This window comes from Cydia pomonella, chromosome 7 (genome assembly GCF_033807575.1).
Source record: "Cydia pomonella isolate Wapato2018A chromosome 7, ilCydPomo1, whole genome shotgun sequence".
Lineage (NCBI taxonomy): Eukaryota > Metazoa > Arthropoda > Insecta > Lepidoptera > Tortricidae > Cydia > Cydia pomonella.
In genome coordinates this window covers 11,317,479-11,337,179 of record NC_084709.1, presented here as the reverse complement: position 1 = coordinate 11,337,179, position 19,701 = coordinate 11,317,479, and the positions used below count along the sequence as shown (strand labels likewise).

Genomic DNA, 19,701 nt, shown 5'->3' with positions numbered 1-19,701 from the left:
AGAAGTGCGTGGTTAAAATCTTTCGGGTTCTTCGTGTTACACCTTGTATTGACAATTATTAAAATGTATTACTTATTAGTGATTCCCAACAGTTTGTGACAACATAAACCTAACCTATAAGAAACTCTCAAAGTCCAGTTTTGTATCCAAAATATTTTTGCCTTCATTGGAGTTACCTAATAGATGATCCCTCTTTCGGTAGGTATCTTTTTCTGCAAAATTTTAATATAAAATACATTACAATCTGGATACTGCTATTCTTTTGGTGACTGTGGCAATGCGTTATGTACATATGTCCGTATGTTGCGAACTTCAAGATGGAAATAGTCGGTTTCTCACAGTAAATAAAGCTTTCAGTTCTTATGCGTAATTAAGTTATTGTAATGTAATGTAACTACAACAAATTACATAAGGGCAAATCTCAATTATGATGTAAACGGAACTCACATGTATACGTTCTAAAACTCGTTTTATGTGCAAAAAGTTTATGTTATCGTATTGTTATGGAGTTAGTGCGGCAGAGCCATTCTCAAACTTTTATAGGTGTACCTGTACCGTATAATTAAGTGTCGTTTCACAAGTGTTTATTAAGTACTTAGTACAGTAATATATCTATACAAATACCTGCGTTTGTTTATTTAGTACATCTTGTGTTGCTTCAGTATCTTACTACAATAGAAATACGTTATAATTACCATTGAATTACGAGCCCCGATGAAAATTGGTTTGTCTAGCTCCAATCAAAAACAATGTTTTTTTTAAATAATTTTTTACACATGTAGATCAAATAACTCTGTAATGGGAACCATGTTTAATCTAGTTTATTTTGATCGTATCATAAAATTACATGAGACTTTTATTGCTGAAAAAATGTACTTTTCAAAAACGTTATCTAAATCATATTGTCCTCTCCTACAGCACTTCTGCATGCATGGTCTCGAAAATACGAAAACAAATATTGTCAGTACATTGGCAGAGCCGTGTTGTTTTCCTTAGTAATAGCCCTTTTCTCATCTGTTATATTCTTACACGAAAAAATTAAAAATTGTTATTTTATACTTCAAGTACAAATGGATGGTATTTCTTGTATTTGGATTTTGGGAATGTAGAATATTTCCATATAAAATTAAAATAAATTAGTATTAGAATTATACGTTAGTGATTTTTTAAGTAAATATGTTGACAGTATTTTTATTGCTTCATATTGTTAATAAATAATGTTTCAAACGTTTGCGTTTGTGTATGAAAGCTGCAGCTCTTATTAAGCTATTTTATATATATTTTTATTAGCTATTACGATTGTAGTTTCAATTTTTAATAATATTTTGTAAAATACTTGTAAATAAGAAAAAAAAATCCTAAGTAAGAAGTACAATATTTTTAGTCAACATATTTTTGGTCTTAATTTAGTTAAAGTTAAAACTTAAATTGTAGGTATAAATGTAGTTTCTATAACTTAATTATCTTAAATCGATACTCAATATAGCGCAACGTGGGTTCAAATCAAACTCTCTTGAAAACAAGTCCTTTGACGTCCCCAATAAACGTCGCTGCAACTCACACGTGCCACTAAAACCGTTTTCCGTGTACTTTTTTTAGTTTATTGTACCACTTTTAAAAGTTTAATGGCTTTTCAGATTTACGAGGTGTTCCCTTTGCGTATAAACGTCAAAAGCGGAAGCAATCGTGTACGTGTTTATATGAGCTTTGAAAAGCGATATTTTATGTCTTTTCATTTTTAGATACAAAAGTGTTATTTAATACAAAATAACTGCAGTTATTGGCGTTCCGTACCTTTGTTATACCTATTTTAAAACTACGTTCATGTACATATTCACCTCTAAATATATTTACTTACCCAGAAAAGGCAAATACATATCTCAATCTCAAAGTTTAAAAAGACAAGTTAAGTAAATAGGTAAGGCATGTAAGTTTCGTTTGGGAACGTTATCTTAGTAGTGTACATTCTTTCTATAAATGAAATTCATCCCCTGTATTTATACAGTATATATATTCAATATGGGCCATAGATTAAATATAGAATTTATACGTGTCATCATTAATTTAGAAGTTTTTTTAAGTTACACTTAGGTAATTATGACCCCGTAATATTTTTTATTGCAATAGTAAAAATTCTACACGTGTTGAAGTAGGTAGTTTTTGGAGAAATATGTGCGAGTCTTGAGCCTTGATTCGGCTTGAGCAGAATAATCAAAGGAACCTCCGCCCCAAAGGCATCTTCTTGTGACTGAACTCAAGGTCAAAACCAATTCAAACCTCTACTAATCATTTATAATGTTAGGTATTTACTTCTGATTATAGAAATCGAGGTAAACTTCATACTAATATCCAGCAGTTAGTTATAATATATATGGCTATTAAATTAATACGACATTAAGTCAATAAAAACCACTTGTTTTAATCGGTTTACTTCACGTCCTGATTTCTAATCCTGATCTAAACATATTTAAGTACTATATTATCCAGATATTAATATATATTTCTAATTTAACAGTGGGGTGCACCCTATGCCATGGTATGTGTCATGTGTTGCTGTTTACGATATTTGCTGTTACTGAAGTATTTTGCGTACCTAATTAAGTTGCATCCGAATACTATTTATTATTCACAGTAAGGTAGTGTTAGGGATAGTCATAGCGTCATAGCAGGGAGGATGACAAGCGCTCGTGGTTGTTTAAACGTATATTTTTTATAACATTTTAGGGCTTGTGCACAAATCACGCGAGGTTCGATAGGGGGGTCACGAAAAAATCACGACTGATCACGTTGGGAGGGGGGGGGGGGGTTTATAAGAAAACCTCGCGTGTATTTTTCTACATATAGTGAACGAAATCTTTACTTGGCACTTCAAAATAGCGAGTCTAAACAAAATTTACTCTATAAAATACTATTTACGTTAAAATTAGGTCGAATGAACATTTTAAAAAATACACGTGAGGTTATATGGGGGTGGAGGGGTTAGTCAAGAACCTCACCAAAAATCACCAAGGGGTAAGGGGGGGTCAAAAAGTAGCCGAAAAAACCTCGCACAAGCCCTTAGCTACGCTACTGTGTGGCTATCTTATCTGTAATGCCCGTTCGCATACCCGTTCCAACTGACAGCGAGTACTATCTCCAAATTCAAATATGCAGCTGATTTTCGTTGAGATTCAATATGCATGATGAAATTGATGAAGACGTCTCGAGAATATTTTTTTTTTGTTTTGCTTATTAATGTACAGCTAATGAAAAACTAATGTTGAAACGCATTTAACTATGTTTTAATCAACACCCGGCAATCCATCATGGCTTTTAGTGACTTTGACGACCGGTCTGGCCTAGTGGGTAGTGACCCTGCCTACGAAGCTGATGGTCCCGGGTTCAAATCCTGGTAAGGGCATGTATTTGTGTGATGAGCATGGATATTTGTTCCTGAGTCATGGGTGTTTTCTATGTATTTAAGTATTTATAAATATTTATATATTATATATATCGTTGTCTAAGTACCCTCAACACAAGCCTTATTGAGCTTACTGTGGGACTTAGTCAATTTGTGTAATGATGTCCTATAATATTTATTTATTATTTATTATTTTAGTAAAGTCCAGCTATCTCTTTACTAAAAGGAACTACCGAACAACGTCATGCTCTACGAGTACACTTAAAAGTTACCACTGAATAACGACACTTGACATTGGCAAAATCATCATAGATTTGATGGAGGCCATATTTTAAAAGAAGAAAAAGATATGCAACTGTTGCCAGTCACCGTCCAAAAGGCTGTAAAGGTTGTAAACGTAACGTAACGTGTAGGTTGTGGTAGCAAACGATTGTTAGGTACCTCCTGATCTTCTAGAATGCGTTCTCGCGCGCGACTTGTTAGTCATACATGTGGCGCAAATTCAAGTATGGAGAGCGAGCAAGAACGCCACTCTTGCTAGACGGTCTGCTAGCCATGAAGTTAGCGGACAACGTAGCTTGCAGTTTCAGAGACATTACAGATGCATTTACGAGCAACAATAGCAACATACTTGAAAGACTAATTGAACAGTGCCTCATCAACTCCTGTTAGATCTCCGAGATAAATTATGAAGGCCACTTGAAAACACCGTTTAATTTTCATTTGTCGGTAATAACGTTTTATGACACCATTATATTAACCGTATCAGCACTTGTAATTATAGCTTCTTCTGATATAAAGTATCCAGGGGCTTAACTTTCACGGTAGGGACATTTCACACTTAGGAAAATTCCAATCTACATAATAGTTTAGGTACAGCAATTTACTCTTTACGGCGTAGACAGGTTTTCTCCTGCATTTTGCTGTTTTACTGAAGGCTCGGTTTAATGTCTTGTAAATTATCGTTTGTCCCGAGTTGCCAGCTTGGCTGCGATGTCGAGTAATTGTACGGTTTAGGTTGGTTAATGTGCTGTGAGTGTGATGTCGTTAGTGTAGGCCTTTTATGCATCTGTGCACTGGTCGGGACGTCACAAAGTTGCGGTTAAAAAACCAGGTTGCTTAGCTGAGACGTGCTCCACATATGTACAACTCTATATGGTTCCAGTACTAATACAATAGTTTGGGATACGAAACTATTGGCATGTTGACTACGCACCCTGGAAAGAAAATCAGCAAGCATCCCTGGTGCACATCATTTAGGAAAGTACCAACAACAGCATCTTAAAAATTACCCCCGAGTGTTATGTATCCCAAACTGTCGTATTAGTACTGGAACCATACACAGTTGTACATATGTAGAGCACGTCTCAGAGATCTAAAAACATAATCCTTAATATCCTAACCCGCCGTAACCATATACAGAGTGAGCCAGAAGAACTAGTTAATATAAAAAATACTCCAGTAGTTATGATACACAGCGGCTCACTAATATTTAGTCCTGCGAAAGTTCGAAAGGCCAGCACCAGCCAGCCGTCAATTATAGCAGCTAAGCTGATAGCTCTCACAATCTTAATACTATTAACTAAATTCTTGTAATCCCTCGTCAGGCGTGTGGCCCAACCCGTTTGCTGGTCCTTGACCCTTTCAACTGGCATTTCAATTTACGGTTACAAATTAAGTTTTGCAACGTTGCACTTGCACTAACTGTAAGGTTACCAGGGCAGGGTTAAAATTGAGAACATTTTAATAATGGTGTTTTGTATTTATGGACATTCGAATTAAAAGTAAGTTAATTCGTATCGCCAATCAAAGGCGGTCAAGAGGTCGTCAGGTTGGCGGTATAAAAAATACCAACACATGATATTTATTTTAGTGCCCCAGTGGAATACTCTTTATAAATTGGGCTGGTATTTTTTTTTCTTTTCTACTCGTCGGACTTCGCGCGTTTATGGCTTTTGTACTACATTTTTGTCTACTGAGATACTTACCAATTTCCAATAATTATTTACGTTTTATGATAAAAAAGTATGTAACACTTGAGTAAGTTTTCAAGTCATCTGACTCGTAGAAAAAGTATTGTATACAATAGTGATATAATCAAGCTTTTCAATCTCGTACCTTACTTAGGCAACGAAGCTTGCTGAGTTGCTTAAGCCAGTACTCGACTCAAAAGCTCTTTATTATATCACGATTGTATAAAATAGTATTAGGTGAATTTTCAGCATCCATGCATTCTGCACTTCTGACTTAGGTATATCTTCTTGCCGCCCAGAGACCTAAAAAAGTTCTCCCATTCCATTCTAATTTGAATCTTTATTTAGACAAATGAAAATTGCATTTGCGTTGGCAAGTTTTGATGTATGCGCGGCTGGAGTTAATGTTAAAAATTTATCAATATAAAATGGCATATGATGTCTTAGTATTATTTTAAACACCATACGACGTATTTTTCATTACGCTTATCTCGTATGGAGTCTACCTGGAGGCTGTAGTAAGAGTCCGTTGTTCGTACCTAACTTCAACTAGTCACAAGTTTCACAATAATGACCCAATAAAAGCGTTATCAAGACGAAAGTGGACGACCACTCCGAAACGGCATTTTCAAACAAACGTAGTTCCGGTTCCCCCTCTGGATATTAACATTATTGAAAATATTATGACACAATTGGTTGTATATCAACCACAGCTACGATTGTTTTTTTTTTTTTGTTATAAGTGTTTAAAAATTGTATACAAAATGTTTTTCGCTTCTAACTCTTATAAAAAAGTTAAGGCAAAGGTATGATGTTATTTATACTCATAACAAATATGACCATCAGGGTATCGGTACTTGCAATGCAATATGCATTCATGCCTTTTTACACGGTTAAAATAACAATTTCCTTTTTTTCAATTTGCATTACGAAGGCTGATACGTAGACGCCACGTTTGCTTATATTTTATTTAGTAAGAAGCGCTTTGAGCGCAAAGTACGAATTTGTGTTTGATTCTAATTTCTTATTTTTGCATTACATTCATTCAGTCAGTTCCATCCAAGCTAACTCTGCATAGACTTCGGTCTGGCTGAATGTGATAATAAACGGACTTTATCTTTACAAAGTCGGTCCAGAGTTAGACAGACTAGTAGACATGTGATCCTCAAAAAACAGGATCGAATGAGATCATTAATTAATAAATGATATTTAATATTAACTCTAATTCTCTTGTTCCAGAGTTTCCTAGCAGCGAACGCAAAATGTTGGTGGGCGGGCGCGCTAGCGGCGGCGACGGCGGAGCTCCGCTACGCGGGCTACGTGAGCCCGGGGGTGCTGCTGGTGGGCGGCGCGCCGCGCGCGCTGGAGACCGTGCGCGGGGCCTACTCGAGATCCGTTCTCAAGCCTCCCCCTACGTACCTTATCTGCGGGCTCGGTTAGTACCTAATCTAAAGCAACAATGCGACGCATGAAAAAAAAAACTGTTAGGGGTTTTTACGTGGGACAAAAATGTACCTATTTAATATTTATTTTATGCTAGATGCTTCTATTACCTTATTCAATGAGAACTTTCAGTACCGAAACGAGTAAGCCATATATAAAATATAAAATATTTGTTCATTACTGTAGACGTCGCGAACTCCAATGGTGCCACTTTGAAATTATTCTAAGATCTGCATCGACAAAAAAATCCATAGTAGCTAGTTATTGAGCCTGCTCGCTAAATTTCACGAGCGTTAATTGAGGAATACGACCGGTAGAAGAAATTCACTCGATCAATTAAATTCTTACCGTCTTTATCAAGCCAATGCCAAAAAAAATATTTAAGTAAGTATAAACAAAGTAAGTTCGGTTACAACTTCTAAAAATAGTCCGGCAATTTCCGTTTCCTATCTCAAACCTGTTAGATCTCCCATCTAGCCTCGATAGCTGCAATTGTGCTAATGGCAATTATATAGTTCCGTCGCTTCCTAAACCGGCGCAACCAAAGGCACTTTGATCAGCAGGTGCCATTATTCAAGCGCCCACTTTGCGCGCCGTGCCGATCCCTTTATTCAGGCGCTAATGTATAATGTAACTATAAAGCGGCGTAGTTTCCCACGGAACAAACGCATGCGCATTGCGCATCTCCTACGCACGCCCTCGCGGCCTTGCAAGGACGACTGGTGTAATAATAAACGTATAAACTTGAAGGTGTTACAAGTGCAGGACTTGTTACAACCCAAGATCGGCCGAATACAAATATTGTTTCTATTGGGAAAGTTCTAAAAGTATCGAAACCTTGACTACTATTCGTAAAATGTTTGTTTTATACCCTGAAAAGGCACACCAACTAAGTTTAAAGTTGAAAGTAAAAATAAGCGTAGGCTCTTAGGGTACAATTGAGAAATGGCAGAAAGGAACTTTTCGTTTCGTGGGTGACAAGTTTTAATTGAAAACGTCGCCGTTTCATGTTCCAAGAAAGTTGTGTAAAAACTTTCAATGGAGATCCCGGAACTAGCTGCGATCAACTTTTTGCAGTCGTCACATCAAGTTTATTTTAACAATTGTTGCTATTAATAGTGGCTAGAAAACAAGTTTAACGATAATATAATAGGTACTATTAGTGGGTACTTAAATTGAAAACTTCGAAATGAAATTAAACATAAGAAAAACTGAATTATATTTCAGTCCAAATCGGCCAATTAAAAGTGCTTTTTATGCTCTACATTGAAAATTAATTGAAACTACGGACAAACATAAAATTTTAAGGATAAACAAAACATAAATTTAGACGAAAGTAAGTGGTATTTATACAAATACAAATTTTATTACTACGATCATAAACCTGTGTAGGTATGTATGAATATATTTCTGATACCTTCTTACATTTGTGCAGTCTAGAATTTTCTCTAAAGTTCACACGACCATTATTAGCATAATACGCTATTAGATTTTTCGGCAAACGTGCTCAGTGCGTAAAATGTAAATAAAATCTGATATTGTTGCAATTTGTATGTTAAAAATGTAATTCCAAGGTATAGGTTGTGTCACCAGTTACATCGAAAGTTATTAGGAACATACCCATACTACGTGACCAGTTTAGGGGGGTCTACAAAATACCACGCTTGGTCACAGGGGGAGAGGAAGGGGGGAGGATTCTTATAGGTTTTGGTCACGTAGTCAAAATCCTCTAGGGAAATATCACACTTGTCCGAGATTTATTCAAATATGGTGCGCAGCGTATAGCGCTTTTTAAACTCACAGGACAGGAAGCAACACTGACGCAATGCAAAAAAAAATTAAAGTCATATGTGTAACTAGTAACTCACTACCTGACTAATAGAGGGGGGGGGGAGATGCCACAGCATATACTGTGTAAATTGGCCAATGGTTCACGTACATAGTATGGACATGTTCCCTTATCGAATGAATAGGTATTTACGCGTATCTGATAGTCTAATCAAAGTCATTTAGACTGACTTGTCATTTCGTTGTCAAATGGGACTGTTTATACCTAAGCATTGTGTCACCGCGAGTAGTGTATCGTATTTGTACCTTAAAGTAAATATATCTTTTATTACAGCTGTAATTTGTATAAAGAGCATTAAGAACTCACAAAAATATATAATCAAGGTGTTACTTATGCCTATATCGAGCACGTCCTCGAAGGTGCATGTAATAACCCTAATTATGTAGTTTGTACTGTTACTATGTTACATATTCCTTAGCGACTCGTCGTGCCGGTTGGGCATTGGTAATTTTGCAATACAGATAATTTTGATTTTCGATGAAATTATTTTGTCAGTTTGCAATCGCGTGATCAGGTCTTATTTATGAAAACTTTCCCTTTTATTCACTCGTCCCTCGTTATACCCTATGATACCACTAAAAACTAAATAAAAATCCATTCTCACCATATAATGTAGAAGTTTCTATAGGAAGGTCAGTTATCTCTGCATGCTAATCCGCGAAATATTAATGTTTGGCTTGGCTTGGCTTTTTTTATACAAAATCAGACAAACAATTTCCGAACTTCCTAAATATAAGCAAAGTTTTCCCATATAATTCTAAAGATTAGCAACTCTATATTCATGTTTTCTAGATATATTCTAGACAGATACAATCAAAATCAAAAGCAATGAAAATGGGTAAGTATGTACAATATGTTTTTTTTTTACAATCCGTATCCGTATTCATTACTTTTGAATTTTGCAAAATGGGTAACTTGGTAAAATTGTTGCTTTCGTACGGTTTCCGAGTCTCACGCGCCGTCGCTACTGCAATCATCATTCGTTCATTTTCCAGTTTTTGAGAGGTGTAATTTATTTTTATTTGGACAGGTTGTGAACTGAACTTTTACTTTCCTAGCCCTTCGAATTTTAATACAGTTGTAAACTAAATTGACTTTTACCAATTCCGATTGGGTTGTATTAGCTCAAAGATTTATTATCTTACGTGGGATTTGTAATATATTGTTCCGACACGTGTTTTTGATTGCTACATGAATCGTGATTGTGTAACTTTACAAATTTAATAACATCTTTATTTATTGTATGCGTTGGAAAAGGATTACTCGTACTGTAAAGTTAGCCCTAAATTTAAAATATGTATTTCTAATATAGTTGCAATCAATATACACTCTCCGTCTCAATAATAGAGGTAAATGTGACTATTAAATCGAAACAAGTAATCCAGCTAAAGAGGTTTGTTTTATATCACTAATAGAGGTAATTCAGTGCTAAAGTGTCAGGACCGCACCATGAGTTCCAGCTATAGAGGTTTCCCCCTTATCCAGGTCCCACTTAACCAAGTTTAAACAATCGGAAAGTTACAATGAAAAATGATTTCTGTGAACTAGTTTCAGTCTATAGAAGAGAGAGTAATAATATTTGAAAATGCATACTAACTGATGTTGCCTACGAGATTAACGTCCTACAGTTGAATCAGTTAAAATAAATGCTGCCATTCGCGACTTGTAAATAGAAATCCAGTGCGTGTCAAATTTTAATTTACGATATTGGATTTGTAAAGCATCAATATGCATAACGCAGCGGGCGACAGAATCTTGGAACAGGTACTTTAATGCAGTTTATTTCCTATTGCTGGCACCCCGAGCACGCCTAGCACCTAGTACTTCTAAAGTATTTATTATTTATGAATGGAAATGTCGAGTTTCACCGCTTGTTATCTGAAATTGAGTGACGCCTTAGTAAGCAACTGAGCGCTTATTTATACGTTTGATTCGTACTACTAAAGTATTTATTCCATCTGCCCTGAATCAATTAGGAGCGATTGATGCTATCGTAAATATATGGTCCAGAAAATTTAAGCCGCAGTCTATATAGTCTATATTAAACTAAAGGCAAATTCTCCTCAAAACAATTTTAGCAAAGCTATTTATTCGGTTTTGGGAGTTCTAAATACCTAAAATAATATTTTTCTTTTTGTATCTTACAGAATAAATGCTAAAATTAAAAAAAAAAAACATAATCAAACATGCACGTTTATAACACAGTATAAAACGTTTTATTCTGTAATCTTCTCACGGCACGACTAATTTTTAAACAGAGAAATCTCAACTATGAGAAACATTGTAATTGGCAGTGCCAGGTTTAGTTCCGGTGTATGCTAATATCGAAACCACTTTATTAGGATATACATGACAATAAATTGTATGCAACCAGTCTTGGAGGGTTCTGGAAAAGATTATAACCACTATAAAAATAATAAAAATATCACCGATTAATATTATTTGCTTATACTGTATAAAACCTAAGCTAAACCTATTTATATTTGAATATAATCCACTCCTAGCGCAATAATGAAATAAATCAATATTTGGGGACAATCTTAAACAGATCGACTTCATCCCAAACTAAGCAAAGCTTGTACTATGGGTACTAGGCGACGATATACATATACGTATAATAGATAAATACATACTTATAATATACATAGAAAACAGCTATGACTCAGAAACTAATATACACAAATAAGAGCCCTTAAAAAAAAAAGCCTTTAATTCCACTCTAATAACAATGATTAATAAATATATATCTCTAACTTACATACTTATTTTTTTTATTATTAACTTAATTTAACTACTAACTAGCACTATGATTAGTGGACCTCTTCGCGAGTAAAAGCCTCCCCCAGCCGCCGCCATTCTGAGCGGTCCTGCGCTACATCTTGTCAAGTGCCCTTACCGGGATTTAAACCCAGAACCATCGGCTTCATAGGCAGGGTCAGTACCCACTAGGCCAAACCGGTCGCCAAGTCAATCATATTGTGTTTAGAAAAAGTGAATTTTTAAAGCTCCGTACAAAACTGTGTTGACGGAGCTCTTATGGAATCACTTCGGTCTTGCAAATCGGTTAAATGCGTGTCTCAGAGACCGTATGACGTAGCTACTTAAAAGGAACAGTTATTTTTTAACTGCTTACTATTCATATGTCCAAAGGAAATTATAATCGTGGTATACCGTTGATTTGTTTTACGATACATTAATTACATTGCAAGATGGAAAATATGACCCTTTAACCCCTCACTCGTTGCATGAAACCGCACAAGTTACGTTTGACCTATTTTACCTTAATCCGATTTAAAATGATTTTGCACTGGCAGTAACATCACAGGAGCGGCCTTCGAATTAAAAAAAAACCTGTTATTAATGCAGTGAAACTCGCTCGCAACGATATATAAGATACGAGCGAGATACATAGGTGATTATGACAAAATACAATCAAATTGACATCAACTGGTAGATTCTAACCGGCCTGTTTTAGATTTAGTAATATTTATACTTTTTTTCTACTTTTCAGAATTACTATTAGTTGTTTCGTCCTACCTGTACCGAAAAAAAAAACTGTAAATTTCAAGCCCCTGTAATTTTGTTTCTAAGCATGATGACTACGGCATTCTTACCGCGATAAAAAGTCTTATTATTATATTATATATTCCAATATAAATAATTCTGGTTTTACGTAGTTCGACTTTACATCGGTAAATAGAAGATATCACTGAAAATTGGGCTTTTCCAAAAAGCAAGAAAATTTTCAACATCCTACATGCCTGATTTGGAAACACTTAAAATTACCTCGAAATTTCGTGCATTTCATAATAAAAAACTAATTTAATATGTTGTCTTTTGAACAGAGGCCTCGAAGCGGCAGATCTCTAGGAACAAGTGACCCTGGGCCCATCTCAAAGATTGCTAATAGAATTTGATTATTGTAAAAACTGGGGTAGATATGCGGCTAAAGTGCAAATAACTAGGATGAAAGTCAATTCAGTTTTTCGTATGAAGGTTAGGATAACTAAATTTACAGAAAATGTGTGTTACTTAATTCTAGGCTAAGTCGATAAACATACAATTTCCTTCGTACAAAAATCGCATTTGGTCGTTGACATAGAACAGAGTAAGGGCTCCAAACGTCCTACAGTGCCGTTCTCTCAACCATTATTGGGCTCAAATCAAAAGTGTATTAAAAGAGAAGAATGAAACAGCCAAAAAACATTAACATGCAGCAGGCGACGGGCTGGTGCAGGCAAATATGAAAAATGGGTTCGTAAAAAGCTGCCACTGAATGCGCTAGAAAGAAGCTGCCTATCACTCCTACAGAAAAAAATATAAATAAAAAGACTGACAAATATCTAAATTAAAAGTCGCTTTTTATTTTAGTTATTCTAAAAACCTTAGTTTGTTCTCAATCGCATCAGTTTTTTTTTTTTTCATTTGAAGTTAACAGGTTTTTTTTTCGGTACACCCCTTAATTGCAGAAAAAAATGTCCCAAGATTTTTATTTGTATTTCATTGGCATTTTCTCCCTCTCTCTCTCCCTCCCTTCGGTCGTGTTTTAATTTATCGCCACTCGTTTCGAATTTCTTATTTTTCGCACTTGTATCATAATGTACTATTACGATACAAGTGCGAAAAATAGGAAATTCGTAATGAGTGGTGATAAATTAAAACACGACCGAAGGGAGTGTTTTAAATCGACACGAGTTGCCAATCACCTATTCGCACATGTACCTATTGTACAACGTTTTACAGTACATATTTATGATCCTTTAAATTTTCGACATAGTTACATAATGTGCTAATTTACGCACTAGTGCGGAAAAGTAGCACCATATGTACTGTAAATAAATATTATAGGACATCATTACACAAATTGACTAACTGCCACAGTAAGCTCAAGAAGGCTTGTGTTGTGGGTACTCAGACAACGATATATAAAAAGCGTGATTGTTTTACTTAAATATGACGGTGAACGATTCATTAACATTTATTTTCTGATTGTGTAGGCTTGGTCCTGCTCACGTCTCATGAATCACCCTGTATAATATATAAATACTTAAATACATAGAAAACACCCATGACTCAGGAACAAATATCTGTGCTCATCACACAAATAAATACCCTTAGCGGGATTCGAACCCAGAACCATCGGCTTCATAGGACGGGTCACTGCCCACTAGGCCAGACCGGTCGTCAAACGGAACGAAGAAAAGAAAATTGTATGAACATTTTTGGACACTTTTTTTCACCTATTAAGATCGAAAAAGCTCGTGATTCTGAGTCGAAATTTCATTAAAAAATCCAAATCTGAAAAAAAGGTACCTAGTGTACAACCTTAAACAAAATGGCCTATTTTCTGACTGAAATGTAAAAAGGTACAACTGGGTACTAAATAGTTTAGGTTGAGCAAATTTTATTAATTTATAACCCACATATAATGTACCTTATGTGAGATTTCTTCCTGTTTTCTAAATCTATATCTAAGTATGTATCTACATGCATTGCATATGTGTGATTTATGAATTTTCCATATAAATTACTTTGTCATGAAGCCGTCAACGTTGCTATTAAATCAATGCATCGGACAGAGCACCACGTCCGTCTTTCCTCCGGACACATTAATCAAACATTATGGAAACAGTTTCTAAAAGGCCAATCGTTGCGTAAATCGCACTGCGGAAATTGCATGTAAACGTATCCCATGTTAAAAAGTTCCATCTGTTTTCGAAAGCTTAATTCTCATACGTGACATACGTCTCTATATATCCGTATAGGTGCTGCTCGTAAAGGAAGAAATACACAATAGTAGCCGAAAGTGATTGTCTTGTCAAAGATGCGTCGATCGATGATTTGTTTTGTTTGCTAAATTATGAATCAACTAGAAAATTTATCGTATAGAGCGGTCACTTCCTTCCAATGGTAGAAGACGCGCGCAGAAAGTTAAAAAATTAAAAAAAACCGTATCAATATTATATATCTGTATTTATTTATTACATATTGTAATAACTCAGAATTAGACATTTTTAAACTAGAGGAGAAAATATATCTTACTAGCGAGGTCAGTTCGATTTCCTTGCGAAGTTTTCCTTAACCGAAAAGTGACTAATAAATATCGAATTGCTATGACGATGACGTACGTTCGGACCCAAGATCTTCGGTTTGAAAGTCGCTTTAGTGCTAGGCCACTCACGCTGAAATAAATAAGTTGTACATGTGCATCGTATTCACATAAGTGAATACCTACTCAACTTTACCACATAATTTTATAGAGGCATGTTAAATTCCACACTGGTTAGCTGCGCAAGCAGGAGACATACCGACACGTTACAAAATACCTGCCCATGCGCATGGCCTTCACGCCTCACCCGAAATCTCTTCACCTGCGTACAATACCCTCAAGAATCGTTTAACGTACGCATTTAACATAATACTTGAGAGTACTTGGAGAATCGTTACAAAATTTCAATACCTATTCATGAATTTGTAGTTAAATATTGTGTAAAAGTCATTCGCTTATAGGTACTCGGAGAGTTGAATATTTTTTTTTTACTTTTGTTTTCGTTTTATCACATGGATATTTTGAATCATATGTAGTATTAAGAAAATCGTAATTCAAAGGAGAAGATTCAATAGAAGGGGCATTCAATATTGATCTTTGATATCATCTACTGAATGGAGAAGGTCGCTTAACCAACCTTAACAATATTACCCACCATGGTCGTTGCCATCGAAGACAAAACTAAAAGTGACATCAACGGTGAGACAAATGAAGACTGATCACTCCTTAACTTTAGCGATTAATAACAATAGAAAGTAACGCCATATGTCGGGTTTGTATATTATTATAAGTGGCATAATGTCGACGTGCATGGCCTCAGTTGAATGGAAACTGCAGTTTAAATTCAGCCGAGGTAGAACTGTTGTTGACCTTTATCTTGCATCAAATTTCTAGTGGTTCTTATATTTATTGTATACTTACTTTACTCAAGTGTCTATTGTAACAAGCATATATCAATGACGTACAAATTAAGTAAAGCATGCGTCTAGTGCAATTCAGCACCTTTTTATTTACTAAGTACATTTATAATTGCACACGTATAAATAAGAAAGATTAAGTTCGCTTACGTTAACATGACAATATTTCAACGAACGAGGCAATTTCGTTTTGCATCGTCGACAAAGTCGCGGGTAAGACCTAGTAATAAATAATGTTTATTTGTCGTAACTTGTGCCATAAAGGTCATAGGTGGGACGACACAGCGCTGTAAAACAAACTACCTTTCACCCGCCTATAAAAGGAAACGATTTTAGGAAAATCGGAACAGATCAGAGAAAGTTCGCACCGAATAATGGCACATTGATTTATTATAGATTTATCATGGTTCGGGTCAGAGCGTGATCCAACACCGCTTAGTGTGAAAGGTTGACCAAATAAATGGTCAAATGATTGCTCCCTTTGGACAAAATGTACTGCCTAAAGTACCGAACAGATCGTTTAAAGAAATGTTTAAAGCGAAAATCAGTTGCCTTGGTCGATAGTACTCGTTCTAAACGTAATTGGACGTTAGAATTAGGTATTATTTTATGATACCTACGTTGTAATTAATGATCGTTATTGAAATATGGAAAATCTAGGTTTATGACAGAATAAGAAAGAGAAAATTTACGCGTTAAGTAATGTTCGATGCAATGCATCTACCGCGGGTCATAAAGCGATCCTTATCTATATCTATAGGATGCTATTAAAGCTAGAAGCATACACGTTACACACTTTACTCAGTATGATATAATAAATTATATGATGATGTCTTACTGTAATAACAATCAATAGCACGCGCATAATGTTTTATAAGTGAGCAGGTCATCAATCATATTTGAATCTTTGACAGAAAGCAGTACAAAAGAAAAAACTGAGCGAGTTGGATCTCTATTAAATAATCAATAAAGTTTATTTCTAAATTGGGTCGTATAATGCCGGTAAAAGGAAACACTTCAAACGATAGCAATCCGCAACGGTAGAAGATCGCACGTCAATTTTCTTGTACCAAAGATAGCATCGGATCGTGACTCCTGCGCCGAACAACAGTTCCTTTGATCCGCGGCCCGATCGACTATTATTTGAATTTATATGACGTGTGTCTAAGTGATTAGTCCGGGCTAAATTAACAATAGAACAAAGTGAGGCAAACTTTATTCAGTCATGCTAACTTAAAGCTGTTTCTAGTTCTGATTTCGAAATATTAAATTGCTCGCAGGAAATTACAGCTGATCGAGCAGAAACCGTGTGAACTTGTTTACATTGAGCCAGTTGCAATCTCGATGCCGATAAAAGAACGGGTATCGCACGTCAGAGAGCGAAAGTAGGTATTCTTAATGAGTTGCACCTCAGGCGACTGCCATACACCATCAAATTGTTTCTCATACACTAGGAAACAGCTTAACGTAGCACAACCTGAAATAGAGCTTATCTTAATGACCATCAAAGCCCAATTTTGATTGCTGCCAATTTGAAGAACCGTTTCAGAAATCACAAACGAGCCGCGTTTAATTCGGCCTTGCACTTTTCAGCTCCAATTATATCTTAAGTTTTGAGTATTAAGGTTGAAGTTAGTTTGAGCGTTATACAATAGTGCAACGCAGATCATTTTGATTATTTTGCACTGACAAGCAAATTAGACGACGCTTTTGTCTAGTCGCGGCGTATTAGCGTGATAGATGATTGAAACGGTCCCGATAAGGACCTGCTGTGGTGTTCAATTAAGCAGTTCATTTAGTTTAGTATGAATGGAATTACACGATATGACGAGACGGTTACCCAATGTGAGTTAAGAGAGAGTCTCTTTGATATACTGGAACATTGTGCAAACACAAAGAGTGTTTACGATTACTTTCTCACTTCACAAATAAACAAAAGGTCATCGGATTACAGGTACCAGTTAAGGGCCGGACCTTTTACGTCACCTAAGCGAAGCATTAGAAAGATGAAAATTAAATTGAAACATATCACAAATCATTACTCTGTGTACGCATCTCGCCTGATATAATTTCAAGACTGTGTGTTTACAGTTGCGAAGCGTTGTAATTACTTATATTTATTTGTGTACGCACCTTTGTTTAGTTGAAAATTCAATGACAAGAAACTTTTTGACTTACCTACGTGTATATTTCATCGCTGATTTAACCAATCCAACATGATCCAAATGAGATGAGATTCTACAATCGTTTTTCAGGTGCTGTTTGCATTTTTGGCGAGTAAATTCTAAGAGCGAGACGATTTTCAACCCTTTCAAACAAATCATGAACATTATCCCAGTTAATCTCAATAAAATGTTAGAGTGCCATTGCCACTGGCTTGATGATGGACACTGAAGATGCACAGGAACGCTGTACCGAAACAATACTACAAGTAGGGACTGTCTAATAAGTAGTTAAGAAAACCCAATCGGCATTAAAAGCCAGTAGTTAAATTGGTTTTGCATTAGGAACTTCTCCCTTGATTGCTTGAAAGCCATCTGAAGTATGGGGCGGTTACAGAAGAAATATAATTTATCACTTTACAGTATCGGCTTCAGACAATAATCCTGACCACTCACATTTAATTGCCAATAAATAAGCAATAAGTTTTCGGAATCAGTAATTATCATTTTACAGTTTCTTTATTTTTATCACTTGCCACTTAAGATCAGGGTTAATCTTAACTCCAAAACCTCTTTTTTTTATGTGCACTTAGCAAATCACAAAGTATAAAATCGTGAACAGCCTACACATGGCCTCGTTCCGAAATGGCCCGATCACAGGCGTTTAGCCTGAATTCCTTATTACTGTAAACAATAACCAGCCTTAAGGAGACCATCACACGGGCGATCCTGTTTAGCATTCTTTGCATTATTTGAATATCAATAACTGTGAAATGAACTCTTGAATAAAGTCAGCTTTTTACACAGATTCCAGCGTAAAAGGATTGTTATAAGTTATAACTTATAATACATATGATGATTACGTTTGTTACAAGAACATTGCATTTATTTACAAGGGCACGGGAACTTTTCTGCTGCGATATCACGCCTTTTATCGATAAATTTGGTTATTTAATTAGGTCCCCCGCTACGGGGGTCTCGCTCCGGGTCGTTCCTAGCGCAAAGGTTGTCCATCACGGTTCAACGCGGAAACGCAGCGAGCGTGATGGGCACCTTTGCGTTGGGAGCGATGCGAGGTGGGTTGTTTAACTAGTTTTTATAGGTTAGTTTAGGTTTAGTTTTATTTATTGTTAAGTTTATTGATAGTTTATTTTTAGTCCTTAAGTATTTTTTTATGATTGTATTTTTTATTTTATAAATATAATAAATGATAGCTATATGTAAACCAATTTAATTAGAACTCAGAATAAGAAATGCGGTATTTCAAGACTAGGTTACTGCTTAACCTCGTCCGCACGGAGACAAGGGATGAAATTTACACAGTACTGATTAACTATCGTACAGAAACAAGTATAGTAAATTTAATTGAAAATATTTCCATATTTACATATCTTTTGTGGTTGTTTTTTTAATCAATGCAGATGTTCCAATCGTAAAATAAATACTATGCGCATTTTGTTCTTTTGCAATAGTGTACAAAATCGGAAGTATTTTTTTCTGACTCCCACATTTCCAAAAAGTCCAAGAAGATCCAAGTAGACCCACGCGACTGTACATTTTATTTTGCGGAGATGGTATCACAATACGTGTAACTATCTGATATTGGTCGTTTGCGTTGCGCGACAAACCCTTTAGGGCTAACGCGGACCGTCACGACGCGCACACATGACCCCGGCCATCGAAAGCGAACTAGCGAGAAAGCTGTAATTGTACATTACTGCTTATGATACCGGCGAAGAATCTGATAATTGTGGGAAAATTAAACATCGCATTTGAGCTTTGCACCTACGTAAATCAAATATGGCAATAGATTCATTAGATTCATGCAATTAGAAACGTTTTCCTGTAAATCGAGACAATTTTGCGGGGGTATTTATGTGAAGAAACGCAAAATGCGAAATACATTAA

General features: G+C 35.7%; 1 protein-coding gene across 1 annotated transcript in view; it reads left to right on the top strand.

Annotated features, from left to right (window-relative positions):
• The window catches only part of LOC133519804 (putative uncharacterized protein DDB_G0282133), a 198,217-nt gene that overhangs the window by 111,052 nt on the left and 67,464 nt on the right, over positions 1 to 19,701 (top strand). Inside the window, exon 3 of the mRNA XM_061853915.1 lies at positions 6,613 to 6,808. Coding sequence (XP_061709899.1) covers positions 6,613 to 6,808 — 196 coding nt within the window. The remainder of the gene's footprint in view (positions 1 to 6,612; positions 6,809 to 19,701) is intronic.